This window comes from Lepisosteus oculatus, chromosome 15 (assembly GCF_040954835.1).
Source record: "Lepisosteus oculatus isolate fLepOcu1 chromosome 15, fLepOcu1.hap2, whole genome shotgun sequence".
Taxonomy (NCBI): domain Eukaryota; kingdom Metazoa; phylum Chordata; class Actinopteri; order Semionotiformes; family Lepisosteidae; genus Lepisosteus; species Lepisosteus oculatus.
The window spans coordinates 20,051,353-20,072,533 of record NC_090710.1 but is presented as its reverse complement, the minus strand read 5'-3'; the positions used below and the strand labels follow the sequence as shown (position 1 = coordinate 20,072,533).

General features: G+C 41.8%; 1 protein-coding gene and 1 long non-coding RNA gene across 10 annotated transcripts in view; one reads left to right on the top strand and one right to left on the bottom strand.

Annotated features, from left to right (window-relative positions):
- Positions 1-21,181, top strand: part of shroom2a (shroom family member 2a) — an 84,623-nt gene that overhangs the window by 35,545 nt on the left and 27,897 nt on the right. For 6 of the 9 annotated variants that reach the window (XM_015363821.2, XM_015363822.2, XM_015363819.2 and 3 more), the window contains 2 exons: positions 19,031-19,132; positions 19,852-19,869. The exons of 1 other annotated variant lie outside the window; for it this stretch is intronic. In XM_015363821.2, coding sequence (XP_015219307.2) covers positions 19,031-19,132; positions 19,852-19,869 — 120 coding nt within the window. Of the gene's footprint in view, positions 1-12,840; positions 13,798-19,030; positions 19,133-19,851; positions 19,870-21,181 lie in introns of those variants that run through there. 2 more of the 9 variants (XM_015363825.2, XM_006639112.3) reach the window with 2 other exon arrangements.
- LOC138223171 (uncharacterized) lies at positions 8,783-10,299 on the bottom strand. The gene is made up of 2 exons (XR_011181688.1): positions 9,801-10,299; positions 8,783-9,707 (listed from the first exon to the last, which is right to left on the bottom strand). It is a non-coding gene; the product is annotated as an uncharacterized lncRNA (long non-coding RNA).

Here is a 21,181-nt window from a genome sequence, read left to right as displayed (position 1 = left end):
GCTTGAGAGCAGATGTCGTGGCCCAAGTCCTGGATGGCCACATCATAGCTGAAACTGTGTTTCACACTGCTGACCGTCTCTCAAAAGTGCGATTGATTTGGTGTCCAGCTTGACATCTCTGTCCGCCCGAGAGGTTTTTACTGAAACAACCTGCGTTCCTCCAATAGTCATCATATATGTGACTGCTGTGTTAGGGACTGATTGGACCTCCCAGCACAGTGGAAACGTTTTTCTTCTGCTTAGTTTAGTAGACTTGGGGATACTCTTATTCAAAGAATATTTTCCCTTTGATTTAAGCAAACAACACGCTGTACTTAAAGCTTTGTTTTCCAGTTTTAGATTCATGTTCTGCATGAGTTACTAAGTTAGAGGTGACTGGCGTCTGCAGCTGGTGGACCCTGTCTCACCTCAGAAGTAGCAGAATATGACACAAACGGTGTAGTGACGAGCGGAAGATTTTGGGTATCTCCAGCTAAAATGTTTGAGGAGAAAACGGTAAATCCAAGGTTAGTTTTTGTGAGGAGGGCAACATCGCTACACTCAAAACAAAGAGAAGCTTCATTTTCCGACAGAAGTCCCAGCGGTGAGACAAAAGAAGGTTGCAGGGCAGGCATCGTCTCGGAGTACAGCATCTTTACTTGACAGGCTTTTGTACAGACTCTTAAGTCCCGGCCCTGGCTGTGGAGAACGGGGTCACGAGACAGTTGGCAAGGGCATCTTTCTTTACTCAGCAGGGACTAGAAAGAAAATGGCTGTTGATCCAACACGCTTAATCTGTTTTCAGAGCACTGTCCGTATCTGAAGACCGCTTGTCGGAAGCGTGTATAAAACTCCCTGCTGCTTTAAGTACAGTGGTGCAGGTTTACCTCGGCATCTCCATGGGCCTTCGTACGCTCTGCGGGGAGAGCAAGTGACACAGTCGAATAGGAGGTGTTCAGGCCTTCGTTGAAATGCAGCGCCAGGCCTGGTGCCAGCAGGACTGGGTGGGGTAAGCACAGACTCGGAAACTCTCCCAGCTGTCACTTGAGCTCCTCTGTGTCCACCCTGATTTGCGGTATGAAAGATGAAAACCAGGTTGGTGGCATACTAACAAACCTGGCATCGGTACCGAGTGGCTGTCCTGAAAATGGAATACTGATCCCCGATTCAGGTCGGCGTTTTCTGGTGAGGATCAGAAAAGGCCAGCCTGAGACTGTCCTGGATTTCAAAGGGGCTCCACAGTGGAAGAGGTCAGCCAGTAGAACAATGATTCTACTCGGACAAGGATTGTGATTAGCTGCCGTAGATAATGCTTCCTCTCGGTAAGAGAGTCTCCTTCTTTCTGTAAAGGGTGTGCACACACCAGGAAGTTTTGCTGGGTTCTCTGCTGCTTTGCATAAGTATCCAGACACCGCAGTCACGCCAATCCTACAGCACGTCAGAATGCAAATAGCTCGACAGTAACTGGGAGTGGTGTTACCTTCTCCAGAAGGGTTCTGCCGAATCGCACCCAGCAGTAATGCTACCACTGGTTTTCTGTTGTAAAACACAGAGCAATCTTCACTAGAAAGTCAATTTTATGCAGAAATACAAAACAAAACACATCCGTCTTTCAACATTTGAAAGTATGGGACAAAAACCAAGTTGCACTATATAGTCCTTCTGTTGTAAGCTGTAAGCTGTAGTGATCATGTCTACTAAGTAAACACTGCATAGACTACAGACAGGTGTGTTTTGTGTAGGTGTTCAAGTTCTAACACCTTACACACTTGCTCTTAACAGAGAGCTCCTGACTGCTGGGGTATTCCCAGAGTTACCTTGAGTGCTCAAGCTAGCACTTGTTTTACTTTTTATTGCAATTAATTTGACTTGGAAGTGCAAATTTTGTGTTGGAATGTATACAGTGGTGCCTGTTAAAGTCTCCCAGACGTGCTCGTCTCACCCCCAAGTCCAGTTCGAGATCAGCAATGTTACTGTGGCCAAATCTGACTGCATCAGGAGTTGTGAAGCCCCGCGGGGTTAGTGTCTTCTGTCTGTTAAAAGTTATCTCCCATTGTGCGATCAAGATTCTCTCCGCTTGGAGTTCATCAAAGCGGACCTCTTGGCTCTCAGTTAACTTTGAGAAAAAAAAATATTATATTTTTTTATTATAATTATATTAAAGAAATTATAATATTGCCCTTTTCTGCTGCCCATTCTGGGCGACCTCTAAATAGAAAGTGATAGTCTGATGTTTACAAGATTTATCATATTAATGGAACTTTGAGGTCCGGTCAATATGAGGGCATACATTTCTAGTGTATTTTAATGCATTTTCTCCGCATGAACGTTTTTAACATAAAAGCAGAATAAATTAATGGTAAGGACGCTGGGTTTCATTGACAGCCACTGAGGTTTGCAAAATATCCCCTTAGGCAATTTAGCCCATTTTAATCATTAACAGATGTGTAGTAAATATTGCTAACATTTGGCTGAACAAAACGCCAAAATTGCAATAGATGTTTAAGTCTCGACCCTCGTATTACATCTGTGTCCTTTTATACTCAGTAAAATGTGCTGCGCACCTCTTTGACCGCTTTTCAAAAATGTTCCTGTCACACATCTCTGTCTTGATAGCAGTTTGCCTCAGTTTTCTGTCTCTAGTGCTGAGACCAAGGAGAAATCTCACACGAGGAAACACGGAAAAGACTGAGCGATTTATTAAAACACGTCCGTGTCAACAGAAATCTCATAACCTCGAAGAGAGAAAGGAGGAGGACACCTAGTGGTGAAGACATGTCACGTGTGAGAGGAATGCTTTTAACACACCCGAGAGTTCTTTTGGGATGAAAGGTCCTGCCTGTTCTGCAACAAACCATTGTTTACAATTTTTAGGAAGGGTGCAGTTAGTCTTCTCTTTAGTTCCAGAGAAAATCTGCTTTTAGTAGTTACATTTCCAAGACACCAACTTGATGTGAATTTAATATACATTTTTTTTTTGTTTTGGTGTTGTAAAGAAAATTCATTAAACTCTTGATTGGTCCAACAAATTAGTAGCTGTTATAAATAATTACTGTGGGTTTTCTGCACTGCCAGTTTGCTGCCACCAACTACAAAATGTGAAGGGTCTAACTGTGTAAGAACCAGAAAAGGAGCAGATGCACAACACAGTCTTTTTGAACAAAGTATATTTAGAAAAGTCATTTTTATCAATATTCATTTGCTCTTTTGTGGGTAAAGAGAATGTAATTTAATGATATGAGTTTATGGAAATCCCAGGTGGAAAGATGAAACTCGTTGGAGTATGTCTCCTGGATCTTGAGGGAACCAGCTTTAGGTCTCGTTGTTTTTAAGTTCCCTTTTGGCTGCTCTTTTCTTCTTCTCTACTTGTTATGATTCACTCATAAAAAGATCACTTTTCCTTTCAAATTAATAAAAGTTAGTTTTCACAGTAGCCAAGTACTGTACCTCAGTGGGTTCTGTGGTATGAAACCTAACAAGATAACCTTTCCTTGCAATAAAATGTGGATCACTTTTGGTGCAGTTCGGCTAATACAGAAAGTTAACGTCACTGTATTTTTTCTTTGAAGACTTTTTTTTTTCAAATCAAAGAAAGCCTAAAGCTAATTTTATACCATAATAAGTCTATATTTCATGTAAGTTGAGAAAAACCCTTTTCCTGTCTTGTTGCTGTGTTGGGAATCTACCTGGAGACGCTTACCTTGTGCTTTGCCAGTGACCCAGAACAGGATGAAGAACTGATCTTCTGCTCTGGACTGGTTACTGTACAGAGGTGGGGGGAGGTTTCTTTTCCAGCATTTTCCATTTAAAAATCTTAATGAATGTAGTTCTGGTTGCCTTAAGGATGAGCGGTGCTAGAAATGCTTTAGGATTGCAATGAGGAAATGTTTGTTGGTAAGCACAGACGAAAGTGACGTGTATAATTATCCTGGGTTCTCCAGAAAGGATGCGATTTCAGTTTTCTGCCACTAGAGGGCCTTTAGTCTTATATCACCAGGCATTGTATTTTAGCACAGGAGCTTAACAGTTTGAGGGAACAGAGCATTAAAAGGGGTTAAAGTGCTTAATAAAAATACTTAAAGGAACTGGTGATAAGAAACATCTGAAATGAAGTGGAGCTACTGAGATCGCACGGAATGACCCAGTGTTTGATGTGCAAGATGTACTGTGGGAAGTAATGGCAAAACCTGCTACACTTGTGTTTAAACAGTTGTGCCTTGAGTAACTATTTTCATGGAGATGAAGGCATTTTGTATGTAATACAGGAAACAAATAGTTTTCTGAATCGTTCAGCATTTGTTGTGTTAGTGGGGCTAGGCTTGTCATGGGGAATCGTTAAGAGAGAGAGAAGTTAGTGATGAGAAGAAGACTCTGAAATGGAAGCTTGCTACTCAAGCAGATAAAAACCAGGGAGAAATACTGGAGAGATGGAACTCCATTGGAAGTTTTGAACAAGACAACCATACTTGGAGGTGTTTTAGGGAAGTGGATATCCTCTCTCTGTTTAACTTTCAGATTTTTTTTTTATTGCCGCCCACTCTGGCTGTATTTTTATAAGTGTAAATATTGACACTGTAGCTCTTGAGCTGTACACACTCTGAAGCTCCAGTGGTAATAAAGAGGAAGATGGGAACAGAGCCTGTGCTGTGGCGTTGTTTACCGATTTTACAAATATGCCTTCTGTTAAATCAGTGTGTTCCGTCTTTCATCACCTATTAAATGACATTTTAAAATAAGTGGAAGCAATTTCGGCTGTTTAGTTTTGACTCCTTATCCCTTAGGCCTAATTGTAGTGGTTTTTGTTTCACAAATACACATGCAGATCAGACAACTTGTAGTTTCTTTTCCAGACTAATCCATAAGAAGGCATTTTGGAAGTGGTGTTACATTGTTCCTCTGGAATATATCTGTAAAAGTTAAACTCGGTACACATTTCTGTATGGCTGTGTTGAAATTATGAGTAGAGGCATAACTGCACACACATTACAGGACTACTAATACACTATAAGGAATGTCTTGCATGAAATAATACCAGAATTCTATATACCACTATAATATATCCTATAAAATTGAGTTTGGTTACCCAACCAGGTTAGCACACTAATCATGGATCAAAATTCTTTACAGTTTTCTTCTGATCTGAAAGGACTGCATTTACTATTTCTCTCTATGCTACCTTCCACTGAGAGGCTTGTATTTGTTTTAGTTCAGTAGGTGGCTGCGTCGGCATGCGTAGGCTGCAAAGGAACAAGTAATAGGTTTATTCCATGCTGAAAAGAGAAGAGCAAAAACACAATGTGTCAGCATGGAATTAAACCTGTTACTTGTTCCTTTATATTTTCTTTGGTAACTGTTCCTTTCCGAATTGCAGCTTATATATGTGCTAGTGTGTGAGAAATGCTTCGGTGAGCATGTGAGATTTGACCAGAGGCTCTAGCTTCACGAATGCGGATCAATCCTATTACATCCTCTAAAACGTCAGGGAGGATCCAGATTAAGAAGGAAGAGGTCGACCTAAGTGCAGGGGGTGATATTGGTGGGGATCTCATTTAACTGTGGGGAAAACGTTCCCAGCAGGTCGTCAGCGGAGCTGTCCGCCTTTCATTTCACACCTTCAGGCGCAGGATAAGACCAGAAAATCGCTGGCCAAACTCTGTGCCTGTGTCCGTCGTGATAGTAGATCAGCCTCCCTTGACAGTATGTCGATTTGGCCTGTTTCCTGGGTGTGGCTTTGGTAAGAAGAGAGAGTATTATTCGAAGCTCTAAGTCAGGGAGCTTCGGGGGGTTTAAATATAATGACAAGAAATGTAAAGAGCTGTTGCGATCAGAAGAATAAGTGTGGAGAGGTGCAGCTGTACCCAGTGTACACTGCAGGTATTCGTACAGAAATGGAGTCTTGGTGCTGACAGTACAGTGGGTACGTATTTAAAAAGGAGACGTTATTCTGCCTGTGTCTCTGTACGTTTTCCTGAATGGCCGATTGCCATTTGTTTCCTTTCTCACCCCATTTGGAGTATAACTGAAAGAGCTTGAGATCTCAATGAGAGCCCCAAAGAGCAGCAGTGCAGTGTTAGGAAAAGGAAACTGTGAGTCTAGCAAACGAGAATAAAGCCCGCACATTAATAGAGGTTATCACACTGATAAAATGTGATCCTAGGAGAAAAACAGAAATTAGTGTGGTATCTATGACAGAAATTTAACAGCTACATTTTCAGGCCTTTTAGTAGAAATCTTAGTTCCTAAACCACATGAACGTCCATTGTAACCACACAATGTGTCAGTGAGCTGGGATGAGCTTATATCTAGCTGTGTCTGTCCACAAGTGCAAAGTTAGCTGGTAGTTGATAAATAGATGGATGTATTTGTGACTGTAACCTAAAATAAGGCAATAGCTGTAGTATACCCTAGTTTTTGCTGCTATATTCCCCTGCTCCTTATGGTGCAGTTTTCTCACAGTGGTTTTGAGTTGCCCTGAGGAGTCATGACAACGGTCACATCTCAAGCCAGTTTACACTCTCTTTAGCTTAAAAATGTGAGAGGCTTCATAGAATATACAGTAGAAAAAAACAAACAATGTTTCCTAGGCAATAGCGTTTCAATTCATCCTACGACAGCGGTTTAATGTTAATTGGAAGTCCTCAACAGTATTACTCAGGGGTGTTGCTGAATGGTCATGTTTTGCTTATATGGTGTAAATCCAACGGTGTAAATTCGACTAAAATGAGCAGCCTTCAGGTACATCAGTCAGCTGTGGCAGTGAGTTGAGGTGCTGTGTATGCATGTTAAGAAGATTTTTGGCAAATCAGCAGTACTGTAAAGGGTGTTCTTTAAACATGCTTTACTTTTGATCATCTTTGGCTGCTGTGTTTGAACATTTAGCTGTGGTAATGAATGTTCAAAGCATCTCTTAGGGAGCCTGAACAGTGTTGTAGTTACTTGCAAAACCTTTTGAGCAGAGAGCTGTCAGCGTTTCCTCCTGTTTACAGGGACTCTACAGCTGCAGTGGATGAAATCTCTGGCACCAAGCGCAAGTCCGGACTCTTATTGTTTTTGGAACAAGACCCCTTTCAGTACTCTACACTGTGTACGGTTTTCAATTCGTCTTCAGCGTCTCTTCGGTTTTGAGGATGGCTCGGCCCACTTCATTTCTCTCTCTCTCGTGCCTCCTTGCCGTCTCGGGCCTCTGCCTAAAAATGTCATCAAAGCGACGTCGGCAGCAATCAGGGTTGACATTTCGGGGCATTTCCAGTTGCATTTCATTGCTCTCAGATCAGACTTAATCCCCCCACAATGTAAGGGCAGTGACTTGGCAGAGGAATGCTGCTGCGCTGTGGAGATACGGGGGGGGTGGAGGCACAGTTGAGCAATTTGAGCTACCTGCCCACCCCGTCAATCACACCCACCCCCCCTCCACCCTCTGCTTTCCTTTTCTCCCTAAATGAGACCATTTAAGGGGGGTAATGCTCAACAATTGAGTTCTTTAATTGCTAGCAAGAATATGATTGACTTTTTTCAGCTTTTTCTAAACGTAGCTGTCCTGTATCCTAATGTATAGTGTTTTTGTTTTGTTTTGTTTTTTTGCTAAGGGGTAACACAAAGTTATGGCAAGCAGCCTTGATCTTAGAAGGAGGGCTGCTCGTAAATTTTCACTAAACCGTGTTCAGTCAAAATATTCTTTCCTGTCGTGCCTCTAATAAGCTGTATCTCCCTTATGCTGCTATTTCAGTTTGCTGGGAAATAGCTGCCCAGTGCAGGCCTTTAATTTGTGCATTGTTTGGATTGCACTGGCATGCACGTTGTACAATTGAGGTCTTGTGCATCAGAAGTGGAGCTGACGTGATGAATAGGCTAAAGTTATATTGTCAACTCTGTCCTCTGGGCAGACAGCCTGTCCTATTTAAACACGGAGATCGGCTCGACGGGGGCGAAAAGGTTGAGCCTATAAGCCCTACCTGTTGGGTCCTGCGGCGTGCAAAGACAAAAAGCCTATTCAGTGCGCACCCCAGCGGGCAGACATTTTCATCTCTAAACAAATGCTGTTTAAGACTGCTGCGCTGTCCCGTGCAGAGTTTGGCTAAAGATGGTGACCCCTGATGCTCCAAAGCTCTTGGGTTAAATGTCGCACAGCAGTGAACCCTCACTTTGACCTTTGACCCTTTCGGAGGAGTATTCAAGGCAGAGCATACATCTGCTGTCTGAGGAACATGGCTTATAACCATTGTGAGGCAAAGGAATTGACAGAAGTGCTGGAGATGAGGACGTTCACACCATGGATAAAAACAGCAAAATGAAGATTTAAAAATGATTGGTTGGGTTACCGAAGTACTTAAATTATTTATTATTAAATCAGTTATTATAATAATAATAATTGCTTACACTTATATAGCGCTTCTCTGGACACTCCACTCAAAGCGCTTTACAGGTAATGGGGACTCCCCTCGACCACCACCAATGTGCAGCCCCACCTGGATGATGCGACGGCAGCCATAGTGCACCAGTACCCTCACCCCACATCAGCTATCAGTGGGGAGGGGAGCAGAGTAATGAAGCCAATTCATAGATGGGGATTATTAGGAGGCCATGATTTTTTATTAGTGGTCTAATAACAGATCCGTATGTGTCTAAATGAAGTTGTTTATTTTATGTCAAAGCCGTATTAAGTGTTTTCGTTCAAATACACCAGTTGAATAATGGATTTCTAGTCACAAGTTGGAGTTGTTGGAGTTCACTCAAAATTGGTAAAATATATTTAACTGATTAATAATTAATGTATAAATGTATTTACATTTAAGCACTTTCTGAGCACTTTAAATAGATTTATTTACATTTTATGTACATTTGTGCAGTTTGCGGCACTTTTACAAGATTAAGTTACGTTGACGCCAGACATTCAAGTGCTGATGATCAAGATGTACTGGGGTTTTATTTTCACAGCTGGTGAAGGCTTGTTATCATTCCTAGGCCCTTGGCACTAGAGATTGTTATATGTACATTAAATAGTCCCAGGGTGATCAGCAACAGGAAGAGAGGACTTTTACAGCTTATTCTGTGACACAGAAGAGGTCCAGTAGCCAGGTGGCATTCTGTGCCTTGCACAGCCATGCCTGATGGTGGTCAGTGGTCAGGCACTCGTAATAGAAACAGGGAGTTATTAGAGGACTTTATTCAAGTATTAAAAATCTTTATTAGCACTGACAAGGTTGACCCAGTGAGCTTCTTCAGAATCAGTAGTGATACATGAAATCGAGGCATAGAAACAATGGAGAACGTTCATTTACAGCTGACAACAGGAGGCATTTTTTATAAAAAGGGTTAGGGGTGCCAGGACCCAAGTTTTACCTAGCTATGCTTTCAAAGGCGCCAGGATCCGTCTCGTTCCTCTGGCCCAGGAGCAGTGAATCCCCACAGCGGCCCGGCCGCGGGCAGTGCTCTGTCGCTGAGCCGGTGGAAGCAGGAAGCGGGGGAGGCGTGTGGCTGGGCTGTGAGAGCCGCGGGCTCCGCTAACGACCGCCGCCGAGCTGCCCATTGCTGCAGATTTCTTTCCGTCGGACTGCCGCCCCTTCGCCTTTGTTAGGAGCTAGTGATGGCAGCCGTCATGTTAATTAGGAATCCGTTTAGATAACGGGCTGCATCACGCAACGCGAGTGTTGGTTTCAGTAGCGGCAGCTGCGGCTGAACTTCATTTGGTCTGCGTGTCGCTTTCTCTTTTCCGGTCTGGCGTTCTTGAGCTGTTGGAAGTAGAGAACGAGGATGTCCGCGTCCGCAACAAATCTGCCCTCAAGTCCCGTGTCTTGTACTCTGCGGCGTTTAGTAACCCTCACCTCTGCACGGCAGCTTTCGTTCCTGCTGAAAGGGGGTTCGAGCGAGCATGACGGTAACTGAGAAGTAACAATGTGTTTGCCGGCACCACATTAGGTGGGAGAGGCTTAATTCTTCATTCCTTCTAAATTCGACTAATCCTCATAGGATCCTTCCCACCTTTCCTTCCGAAGAGCATGAAAAGACCGATGGAGAGTTCCTCTCATCCCGTTACCCCGGTGTGCGATGGTCCGCTGCTCGAATCGGCATCGCCGAGGCTGGGATCAGGGCGGCAGGCTCCTTTTCTGCTTGATCCTGGCATGGCGTCGTGGGCACTGGGTGTGTTCTTGGCTGGGAGCTCACTGACACAGGCGAGATTATGGCGAGTTGGTGATGTTGGCTACCCTGCAATGAATATTAACAAGGCAGGCAAACTTATCACTCTGACAGGCACAGTGACAGAGGAGCTCAGCCAGAGTGCGGAAGACTCCCTTCCATCGTATGAGGACGGAGACGTCTTGATGCAGGTTTTGTAGCTACAGTCATGAGATGAGATTTGAGTCTGTTCTTTTTGCAGACCTAGTGACCCTGCCTATTGACACGCTGAGACAATATAGAAAATACTACCTAGACTGGTGCTGCTGGCTCCTGATATTGGAAAGCCTATATGTTGTATAAGAAGAACAGTATTCAGTAGCCCAAGACTTTGATAATGTTGAACCATTTATAATATAGAATCTATAGTTCATTAAGAGTTCAGGAACATGGCATGCTAGATAGTTCTGGACTGTAACATTTATTGTCAGTAGGCATACTGTCCCTTAAAATATGTGTCAACTATAACTGAGCTGATTGTTACTAAAGCCTTATTAAGAGCCTTACAAATCTTGCAGTTTATCCAAATCAGGTCCAGAGGTGTTTGTATTATTTCTTTCAGGTTTTATGGCCTGTTATTTCAATTTAATAATACACTTTACATAATCTCCCCCTCATTTTATTTTTTGTATTAATTAGAAACCTTTTAGCTGTTGACGTGTGTAATCCATTATTTGGATGCAAAATAACATATTCTGCAGCTGGTTACAAGCTGGCCTAATTAATGCGATGGAAACTGAGTTTCAGTTGCTTTCCACCAGCGGTCAGAGAAGGAATAATTTATTTATGAGGATATAAGTGCATTGTTTGGACTTGCACCAGATCTTGATAAACATCTAAGTGTGCAGCAGTAGAAAAGTCAGCTCACAGCAGAACCTTTGTCTAACATTTTCTGCTCTGTAATGCACTCCCCCATCAATTAAGGTCTTAAATGGTTCTGGTCTAATCTTCTTGCCTGTCAGCAGACAACTTGTGTGTGTGCCAAGATAGGTTTAATCAAATCTGCGCAGGTCAAGCTCTGATCATGCAGTTTTCATCCTGCACAAATGACATTGTTAGAAAGATTGTGAGGGTATTAGAATTTTAAAATAAGGTGTTTTTTTTTAATTATCTATACTTATGTATTTTATTGTGGTGCCATTTCTAGTATTCTTTAGGTGATCATGTTCCATTACCATAGCTAGAATTTCAATGTGATAAAGCCTTTGCTAGGGTCTGGAAAATGTATGTCTTGCATTGTGCGAACCTGTCCTTTATCAACTGTTCATCTGGTGTGGTTCCGAGATCAGACAGTGAATGGCACTGTGTTGTAAATGTTAAAATTACGAGCAGAAAATAAAGCATTGCTCTATATCATTCAATAATTATGAGATTTAGACTACTTTGGTATTTTTAAAATAGTTTAAAGACCAGTCTTTAAGCTTACTTCTTGATAAAGCCCACCTTGCTTCTTGTGTCTTTTTCGTTTTCTGTGCTTATTACCTCTGTGAGTAACTTTTATACAGCAAAAAACACAATTTCAGATTGCATCACCTCAAGAAGGAAATCATTTTGAGAGCAGAGATGTTAACTTTCATCTCGCCATCTGTGTTCACTGTCATTTCTTCTGATTTGGTGTCGAAGCTCTTGTAATGTACTTCTAGGGGCGGAAAAGCACCTTGAAACTGTGCAACCCTGCTCATGACTATACCAGCAGATCAGGGTGTGAGGTCTTGAGATGAGAGCTGAGGGAATGGTTCTGAAAGGAAGGGTCTGTGTACCCACATGGCCCAGGGATAGTGCGTTTGGTGATTGGTGCTGAGAACACATGAGTGACGGGTGTGGGGTCCTCCCTGGTTATGAGGAGTGACCTCTGCAGTGCCAGTTCAGAAACGTCAGTCACTGAAAGGATCCACAAGCTTTTGTATTCTGGCTGTATATTGCTCTGGCAGCTTTTCCACACTGAGTAGTAAGACTCAATTAGAAAAATATTTATTTTATTTAATACCTTTAGAAGTTGCATCTCAAAGCGCTTAACAGTAAGTGCAAAAAACATTTAAAAGAAAACCGTTATAAGAAAAGCAAATCGCAAAATAAGTACATATATCAAACAAGCAGTTACACGTGCGACAGAAGTTACATGGTCTGTAGAAAATGGAACAGACACAGATGCTAATTATAAGCCTTTCTGTATAGAGGGTTTGAATCTAGAGACTCGACAAAGAAGCTCAAACATAGCAAGGTTTGAGTCTAGAGGCTCAGAAATTGTACTTTTCCCTTAGAGCTGCAGGAAACCATCCATCAGAGTCTATCCCTGCCATACCTTCAGTCCATCCAAGTCAAACAATCCAAGCAGCTCTCGGCTAATTCCTTAAAGTGCTCAGACTTATTCCCTTCATTGTTCTTTTTAACTTTATTGTACTGAAGTAATAAGTCTGCTACAGGTGACCATATGACACATTGATAAAGGGGACACTGAGGCAGGAGAGGATTTTATAGTGACATTGTATGCTGCAATTGATGTTCAGCATTATGTTTAGGTGTCTCCAGAGAACATGTGGGCACCTCGTCAGATAGCCCAAATATGGGAACATATGAGAACATTTATCAATGATGTGTTATATGGGTGGTGAGTTTAACTGTCCACTCTTAATCGTAAGTCTTATACGGAGGAATTAGCAAAGGGAATGTTCTCGTTGGGAAAGATTTTTCTGCAGAATTGGACTTTTTCTGTACGTACGTGTAGCTGTGATTGTATACAATAAGTGGCAGCTCAGGCAGGAGCCTCCACAGCAACTCCATCTGTTGTGAAATCATAAAGCAATAAATCACCTCTGTTTACTTTGGACAACAGCAGAGGGGAAAAATAAAAAAAAAACTGGGTAAAGTCAATCGTTTAGCAGTGAAACCTCTTTCCACTTCCTTTTCTTTTTCTTCATCAAACTGTTTCACTGAGGGGCAGGTAATTAAGTGTCTGCCTCATGAGCCTGCCAGGCACAGTCTTTGAGCAGACCATTAGCCCTCAAACAAAGCCCTTTTTCTCCCCGGCTTGGCTAAAAGGAGAACAGAGGCAGACGGGCTCGAGGGGTCTACCTGCTAATTAGAAATGAACCTGTTGCCATAGTTATGGGAGAAACGGACAGCGCGAAGGACAGCCCATCACTCCTGGACAATGGGAGAGAGAAGAAACGGCGAGCCGTTCTTTTTTCAATGCTTCCTTGGCTTCTGAGCTTTCCACCAATGAGAGGAGCTGCACTGCCGGATTACCTTAAGGGGGGTTGGGTTTTAACACACCCCCCCATTTTGTGAGAAAACAACCCCAAAAGTGGTGGTGCGCTCTGAGGGAAGCTACTTTTCCCCTCAAATGCTTGTGGGCTTTTGCTGCCTCGTGCCTCGTGTGTATTAAAGCTTGGAAGAAGGAAAATGCCAAAGCTCAAAGTCCGTTGGTTTCTGGAGCTCCCATTGTCCTCGTCTATCTTTGAAGTGCCTGAGGAATGTACTGCCTGCAAACGTGGGCTGGAGCCCAGCCAATTACCGTCGCCGAAATGTGGGCTTCCGAACCAACCCTACAGCCTGTGCACCTTCTTTTGACCAGGAACAGCTTTTTGTTCCCGTTTTTTCATTATGTTGCTTACATGTTTGTTGCGTAGTGTTTTCTGGAGTTAGGTAAGTGTTACTTTTAGTTGTTTTTTTTAGGGGATTTGTATTCCCAATCTCAATTTTTCCCCCCTTTATCCTGTTATCTGTTATTTCCAAATCTTTTGCTCTACGGCATTTGAGTCTGGCACGACTGTGTCCGTCTGCAATTCTCTGCTGCTTCTCCGCCACCTGTCCGTGTCTGTGCTGCTCTCTCCCGTTTCTGAGCCCTTAAAATGCAAATATATTGGCAGCAGGGCCTGTAATAAAATAGAGCATCAGAATGGTCAATTTTACTGAAGCACAAGCTAGATTAAGGGGGGAATTTTAGCACATAAACGAGGAAACAAATTTTATATGGACTGTATCATGTTCAGTCATTAGAAAATTAAAATGTGATCAGTGTATAAGAACTATGGTAGTCCATAGGCTAAATGATACATATTTTAATGCAGTTATATTTTGAATGTATTTTAAATATAATGGTTAAATTTCACCTGATTTGTTCGAAATGCTAGTCTTTACGTGCCAAATCAGGTAATCCACAACAGCAGATCATTGTCCATGTTTTATGACTCAATATAGGATGATTTTTTTTTATTTTCTTTGCAAACCTTTAACAATTATCCATTTTTACATCACTATATCCCTCCGAGCATTACATGGAACAGGTGTTGTGCTACAGCAGTGCAGATTTTTACACTGACTTGCACTTCATCCTTTCACCACATTTTAGAAACCCTGGCTGGTTCTGCATAGTGCATGAATGTGTGGAGCACGATCACTTGTTAATCTTTCCAATTTTTTTGAGAACCAACTGACTACTAACCTAAAGAGCAGGAGGTCAGCAGAGGCTGTTCCCCTCCCTGCTGCATTAGCTCGACTGCCTTGGAATATCTCTGGCTGCACAGCTGTAGCCCTGACGATAGAGCTGTTGAAAAGAGCCTATTTGCATCTCAATTGCAAGCGCCATGTGAGGCAAACATGCTGTGTTTTCAGCATTTGCATGATTAAGGAGGCAAGCAGTTTTAAATATCCCTGATTGGCTACAGAAAACCTGCTAAAGGAGAAGATGCGTCTCCACTTATAAATACTATCGAATATTTTTATTATTATTTATAACATCATCTTCTCCAGTTTTAATGCAAGGAAAAGCCATCCAAGTGCAACATGGTAAAAGTAAATTAATAAGATGATTATCAAACAGTCAATGGCACTGTGTTGTATATGTTAAAATTAGGGACAGGGCAAATTAGGGCAATGCTCAACATTCTATAGGCTGCTGCAAAACTGGAAAACCTCTTCAAATGGCACACACAATTAAATACCTAAAAGAAAGTGTAGACGGTGTTCGTACCGAATGGAAATGTAAACACCCTTTAGTATCCCATGTTTACCAGGAAGATGCCATTAGCGAGGTGCATTCCCAGCTCAAAAAGCAAAACCACTGATGTGGCACAATGTAAGTTATTGTGGGTTGGAGTTAGAGAGCTGATTGACTGCAGGTGGGGGCTTGACAATTGAGCCCTACGCAGGTGCCATAAGGCTGTAGCTCGCTCCAGTACTGGGAAGCAAGCGGAGAGGCTGAATGGGCTGTGGAAATGGGAGGACTGGGGGTGCTGAAGGTAAGGGGGGGCAGGAGGAGTGGAGAGGCCAAGAGGGTAGGGTAGGTAGAGATACGACACTGGAGCCCGGCGCGACCCGAGAGTCTGAGACCACAGGACCGTGAACTAGGGTTTTAGAATAATAATAATAATTGCTTACACTTATATAGCGCTTTTCTGGACACTCCACTCAAAGCGCTTTACAGGTAATGGGAACTCCCCTCCACCACCACCAATGTGCAGCATCCACCTGGTTTTGAAACGGGATGAATGCAATATACATCCTCATATCCAGTATACTGACACTATAAATACGCTTGCATGTTCATTTTAAAAACGCAGTGGGCACTAGACATATTAACATTAGAGGGCCTCTTTTGGGATGTGTTGACAGAAGACTGCCAAATGCAAAAGAAACATCATTCACAGAAGAAAAATCATTTTTCAAAATCTTTTGAAAAACAGTAAAATGGAACTTTTTTACACGCTATTTATTATTATCCTGTTATGATACAGTTTTTACGTACATAAATTGTGTTTGGAGAAACACTGTTAGTGCAAATGGTGATTTTACCTTTTGTAGGCGTGTGTCTAAACAAAAGCTTAGATCAAGTTTTTATTATCATGATCTGCCACAAGGGGGCATTTGTATACCACTGGTCTTAAACTGTTCAAAAGCATCGGATCCATAAACTCATTTTGATTTATTAACTTGCAAATATTGTGATCTTGCAAAAATTCTTGACTTGAGTAGTAAGCTTTTACTGCTGCTGTTTATAGCCTCTATGATTTATGCCGTCAGTAATTTTCCGTAATTCAGGCTTTGAAATACGTTCTAGCTGGTAACACACTTTGCTTCAGCTGATTTGCTTATTATTTGCTTATTTTAATACTAAAATTTGAGTAGTTTGTTAGCTGTCCTAGTCTCTCCCATGAGCCTAGCTTTTATATATATACGTGTTCACTTTTAACTTAGTAACTGAAGTGTATGTTATCTTTCAGACCCTTAATTCCCCATTTGATGTCATGTTTTTCAAAAAGTCCCATCAACATTTTTTCATGCCAGCCTGTGTTTCTATATTTCAAAATACTACTGGCTAAAAAAGACCAAAATATAAAGAAAACACTCTTGTGTACAGCTGAATTTGCATTAGTTAGCATTTTAAAATACATTGTTGTTGAATGGATACTTCAGAGAAGAATAAGAATTATTGACAACACTTTCTTTCATTTATTATATAGCGCCTTTTGTCTCAAAGAATTTCAAGGTGGAAGCGACGCTTCTACTCGCAGCGCTGTGGACCTGGGTTCAATTCTGGACCCGGGGTGCTGTCTGTGTGGAGTCTGTATGTTCTCCCTGTATTGGCACGGGTTTCCTCCCACAGTCCAAAGACATGCTGGTAGGTTCCTGAGCCCCTGGGAGATTTAGCGCTGGTGAGAGTGTGTGAGCGTCTGTGTGCGTCACGTCTGGGGTGTACCCTGCCTTGCTTCCCCTGCTTGCAGAGATCGGCTCCCCCACCATCCTGTATTGGATAAAGCCATTATTGGATTGGATACTGTAGTGAGGAAGGAATGGTTAACGGGGTGTGTGTGTGTGTGTGTGTGATCTGATCACGGTGAGGGGTAGGGAGCAAGGGAGGGTAGCAGCAGCAGCTTGCAGTCCATGAGATAGAGACGGAAAAAGAAAGAACATTTAAAAAACATGGACAATGCTAAAAGTATTATTGATGATTGGATGAATAAGTTTTAAAATAGGAATAATTCAACACAAATATAGCATACATTTAAAAAATGCAGGACCCTAAACATTGGAGGACATTTGTACATTTCAGTACCCAATACTGGACTGTTCCATAAAACAGATCCGTTGTAAATAGTCAAACTGCTATGGGTGCCCCCCCTGGCATGATTGCAGTGGGGGTTACTCACAGTTTGCAGTGAAAAGGCGTGAGGTGGTACGCCGAGGTCACCACGCGTGTGTGACAGCAGAGCGAGGCCGGAGTGTTAAACCGAGCCCGGGTGGAAGTTGCTTTTCATGGGCAGAAAGTATTTCATAAGGTTTATCAACACTTGTGTGTTCTCCTCGGTTTTTTTTCTGTTCTGTGCTGTCAGTGGTTCCGCTTTCTGATTTTCTGAATGTACTATCCTTCCTTTCCTTTGTTTCTGATAGTGTTTGTAATGCACCTTGCTTTCTGTACTGGGCAATGTCATAGTAAATGTGGGATGAAAGTTGCATTGAGGGTGGAAATACTGCCTGCTCTGTCAAGAGGGTATGTATTAATTTGAGCTTCCCTTGTATGGTAGGCTGCATCCAATATTCAAATAGTAGAACATAATGTACTAAATATGATAAAGCTGTGTTCTTTCATCCATACAGAACATTTTCTGATCAGTTTAAAATGTCGCTGTATTATTTTTTTAAAAATACTCCCAAATCTTTTGAGTTTTTCAAGATTTGAATCTGTAATTGCTGCCCAGATAATGAAAGCCTGCTAACCAGAGCAAGGTATCCGGCCCGTCTAGCTTGCGTTCTGCCCAGTGAGGTGATAGTAGTTAATTTCTTGCGTGAAGCCATGCTTCTCACTCGTTCTGTCACACCTGAAGTTAAATGTTTCCAAATACACAGAACGTGGTATGATTGTAATGATCTGGAATTTACATCATGAAATCCGATTCTTCTGTCTGCTCTGCTAAGAGAATAGGAGCCTATTCTGTCCACACATCTTTCAATTATGATATAGCGCCTTTTGTCTCAAAGAATTTCAAGGTGGAAAGCGATGCTTCCTCTCGCAGTGCTGTGGACCTGGGTTCAAATGCCAAATGCCACATGGACTGTAAAAAAAAAAAAAAAGAAAATGTGGAATTAAGCCTTTTATTTCCCCAGCACCAGGTGCAGTGTACTGCGGTGCGGTCCTGCAATTACCTCTTCATGCAGCAGCTAGACCCCACAGCCTTTTGTCTGTTAAGGCTTAAGGACTCATTAACTTTTGGAAATGTTCAAGCCAGCCTGCTTTCCTGAATCAATGGGAGATCAGGCACTGAGGAATGAGGGCTTTCTGCTGAGGGGGGTGCTTTACACCTTTAGAAGCTGAAATAAGTTGGGGGGGGGAGGAATGGATTAAAAAAAAACTTATTTTAAGACTTCCTAATTTTTTTGAGGTAAAAATGAATAAGACACTGTGGGAAATATAACTTATTTATGGTAAACACCATATGTTATTTACCTTATTTGGCAACATATTATGTACTCATTTGGCAACCACCAATCAGATACTGAATCGTTTGAAGAAATATGCTTCTCTTCCTAGCCATATTTTGAACCTAATGAAGATGTTTAAGATTTAGTAAAGACATAGACAGTTACTAGTCACGTGTACAACTCCTCTCTACCTTTTAGCACATGAACCAATGTGTTTTGTGTTTTTTCCATCTTGTCTATTTCTGCAAGGGAATAACGCGGACTTCCAGCCTCATTGGCTGCAGTTAATGGGAGGCCCCAGTGCTCTCAGGGTGGGGTCTGCTCTCTTGTTAAGGTGATATCGTTTCAGCCGACGCGGCCGACTGCCCATTCAGGGCTGTACACCGAGTGCCCTAGTCCCCAACACCCAGCATCATAAACCTGAGTAATCCACTGTGTGTTCCTCCTCCCTGTTACCCAGGAAGATGAAAATGGTGGATATTGTAGCACAGAAAATGCCATCAGAGAGCGATGTTCACGTGGCCAGGAGCTTTCTCACGAAGATTTTGCGAAGCTCCATGAGGTATGGTATCGGCATAACCAGATCTCTGCCACACCAACCCCACCCCTCGGCTCATATCCGCAGTCATATCTGTCACCCCATGCTCTCTGCTGCGTAGTGATATCATGCTCCCCATCGTACCAGTCATGTGCATCCCATACCTTGTGGTAGTGCCTCGTTCATGTCTCAGTGTTCCTGGCTTCGTACTCAATGTGAATTGTTCAGTGTGTTGCCAGTGCTGACTATGCCTTTTTCTCCCATTTTCTCCTAGGCTTCCAGGTTTTTTTTGCCTTTCCAAAGTTAAACGATCACTGCAGAGATAAAAGTAACAGACCCATTCCATGTTAGACTAGTTTCCTTCAGAATGCTTGGAAACACCAGGGTGTTTAGTGCTCCACAGAAAAAACAAAAGCCATCTCTCTTCTGAGACTCAAACGCAAATTGTTTTGAATACTTGCTTCCCTGATGGGCAGTGTGTCACCAACGGGGGTAAAGAGAAAACTTTGTAGTGGAAATCAATGTTTGTTTGTTTTTTATTTTACTCTGCGGCCTACAGTGACCAACATAAATGGAAGAGATTTGTTCCAGTTAATTGCAGTTAATTCTTCTGAACCTGTGGAGATTTCAACGTGATCTATTTTTTAAGGCCATGTCTGAAAAAAATGGTACTGGCTTTCTGTTCTTCATTTGAATTAATGTTTTTTGTATGTTTTTTTTTTCTATTCAAACATGCATAACAGAAAGAGTCGCTTCAAAGGGTAGGTTTTCTGTGTTCTCTGTTTGCATTTCTGCATTCTTAGCTCCAATCATATGCTTTAAAGACGTCTTAAGATGGTCAGTGTTTGTGTGATGGTGTACATGTGTGCTTGTATATTAACAATACTAATGTTCTGGAACTTGGATATTATCTAGAGATTTGAAAATATATACTGATCTACAAAACACTCAAGTATGATGGATTGAATAACATATTTTAAACACAGATATTGAAATGATAAAATGTCAAAGTCAGTGTCAGGAAGGAGGTCCTAAAGTATTAATTCAGTTACAGTATCATAGACGCACAGACCTGATCAGCCTTTGGATAGACTCCTTTTGGAAGGTCTGTTTTCTTGAAACCATATGATTGTAATCCTAGTACTATGTGGTCTTGCATTGTCCTGGTTGAAAATGAACACTTTTGAAGCAGCCGGCAGGAACAGAGAAATTCTCTGCTCAGTTTAAGCAGTAATGTGGCTCTCAATCTGCAAAAAAGTTTCACTGCCAACTAGTGGGTTGAACAAGGCAACAGGTACAACAAAGTACCATCTGTTCACCATTACATCTCCAGATGTGGTTTTCTGTCACGTCTGGGCAAATACTATATGAATAAAACAGCAACATTTTATTCCTGTAATTTTATAAGCATGCAGGTAATTTTCACACCAATGTTGAACTCCAGTCATTGCTGCTGAAGTTTGAATATTATACTCCTGTGGATCAGAAGATGTGAGAGTCCTGGGCTTGTGTGTAGAGTTCCAGGATGTGATCTCTCTGTTAGAGCCATTTTCCTGATTGCTATAACGTAATCTGCGGAACATCTCATTCTGCAGGCATCTTATCTCATGCACATCATATCCAATAGAGCCGATGGCAATGTTCATTACTCACATGAGGCCTGGTCATAACTTTCACTGTTCTAATTTTAATTAAATTAATTTCTTCTTGAATAGCTGTACATCCTTCACTCATTCTAGCAGTTTTAGCTCAACTAAAATATCCAACATTGGTGTTTTGGTGAAATCGCATGACTTGAGCTCTCTATTTTGTTATCTCAAAGAACAATCTTATTCGATCAGTAAGCGTAATTGCTCGGTACTTAAAATATAAAAAACACTATACTTTCATACCTTGTTGGGAACGTAAGACTTGGTGAAAATGCAGCAGTATATCTCTGTATATAAAGTATATGCTTTTAAGAAGAAGCATTATGCATTAGCAATGTATGTACATAATTATGTTTTACAGAATTAAAACAAGTTAAGGGAATTGTATTTATTATTGCTGAGACAACAGGTTATATTCAACAGT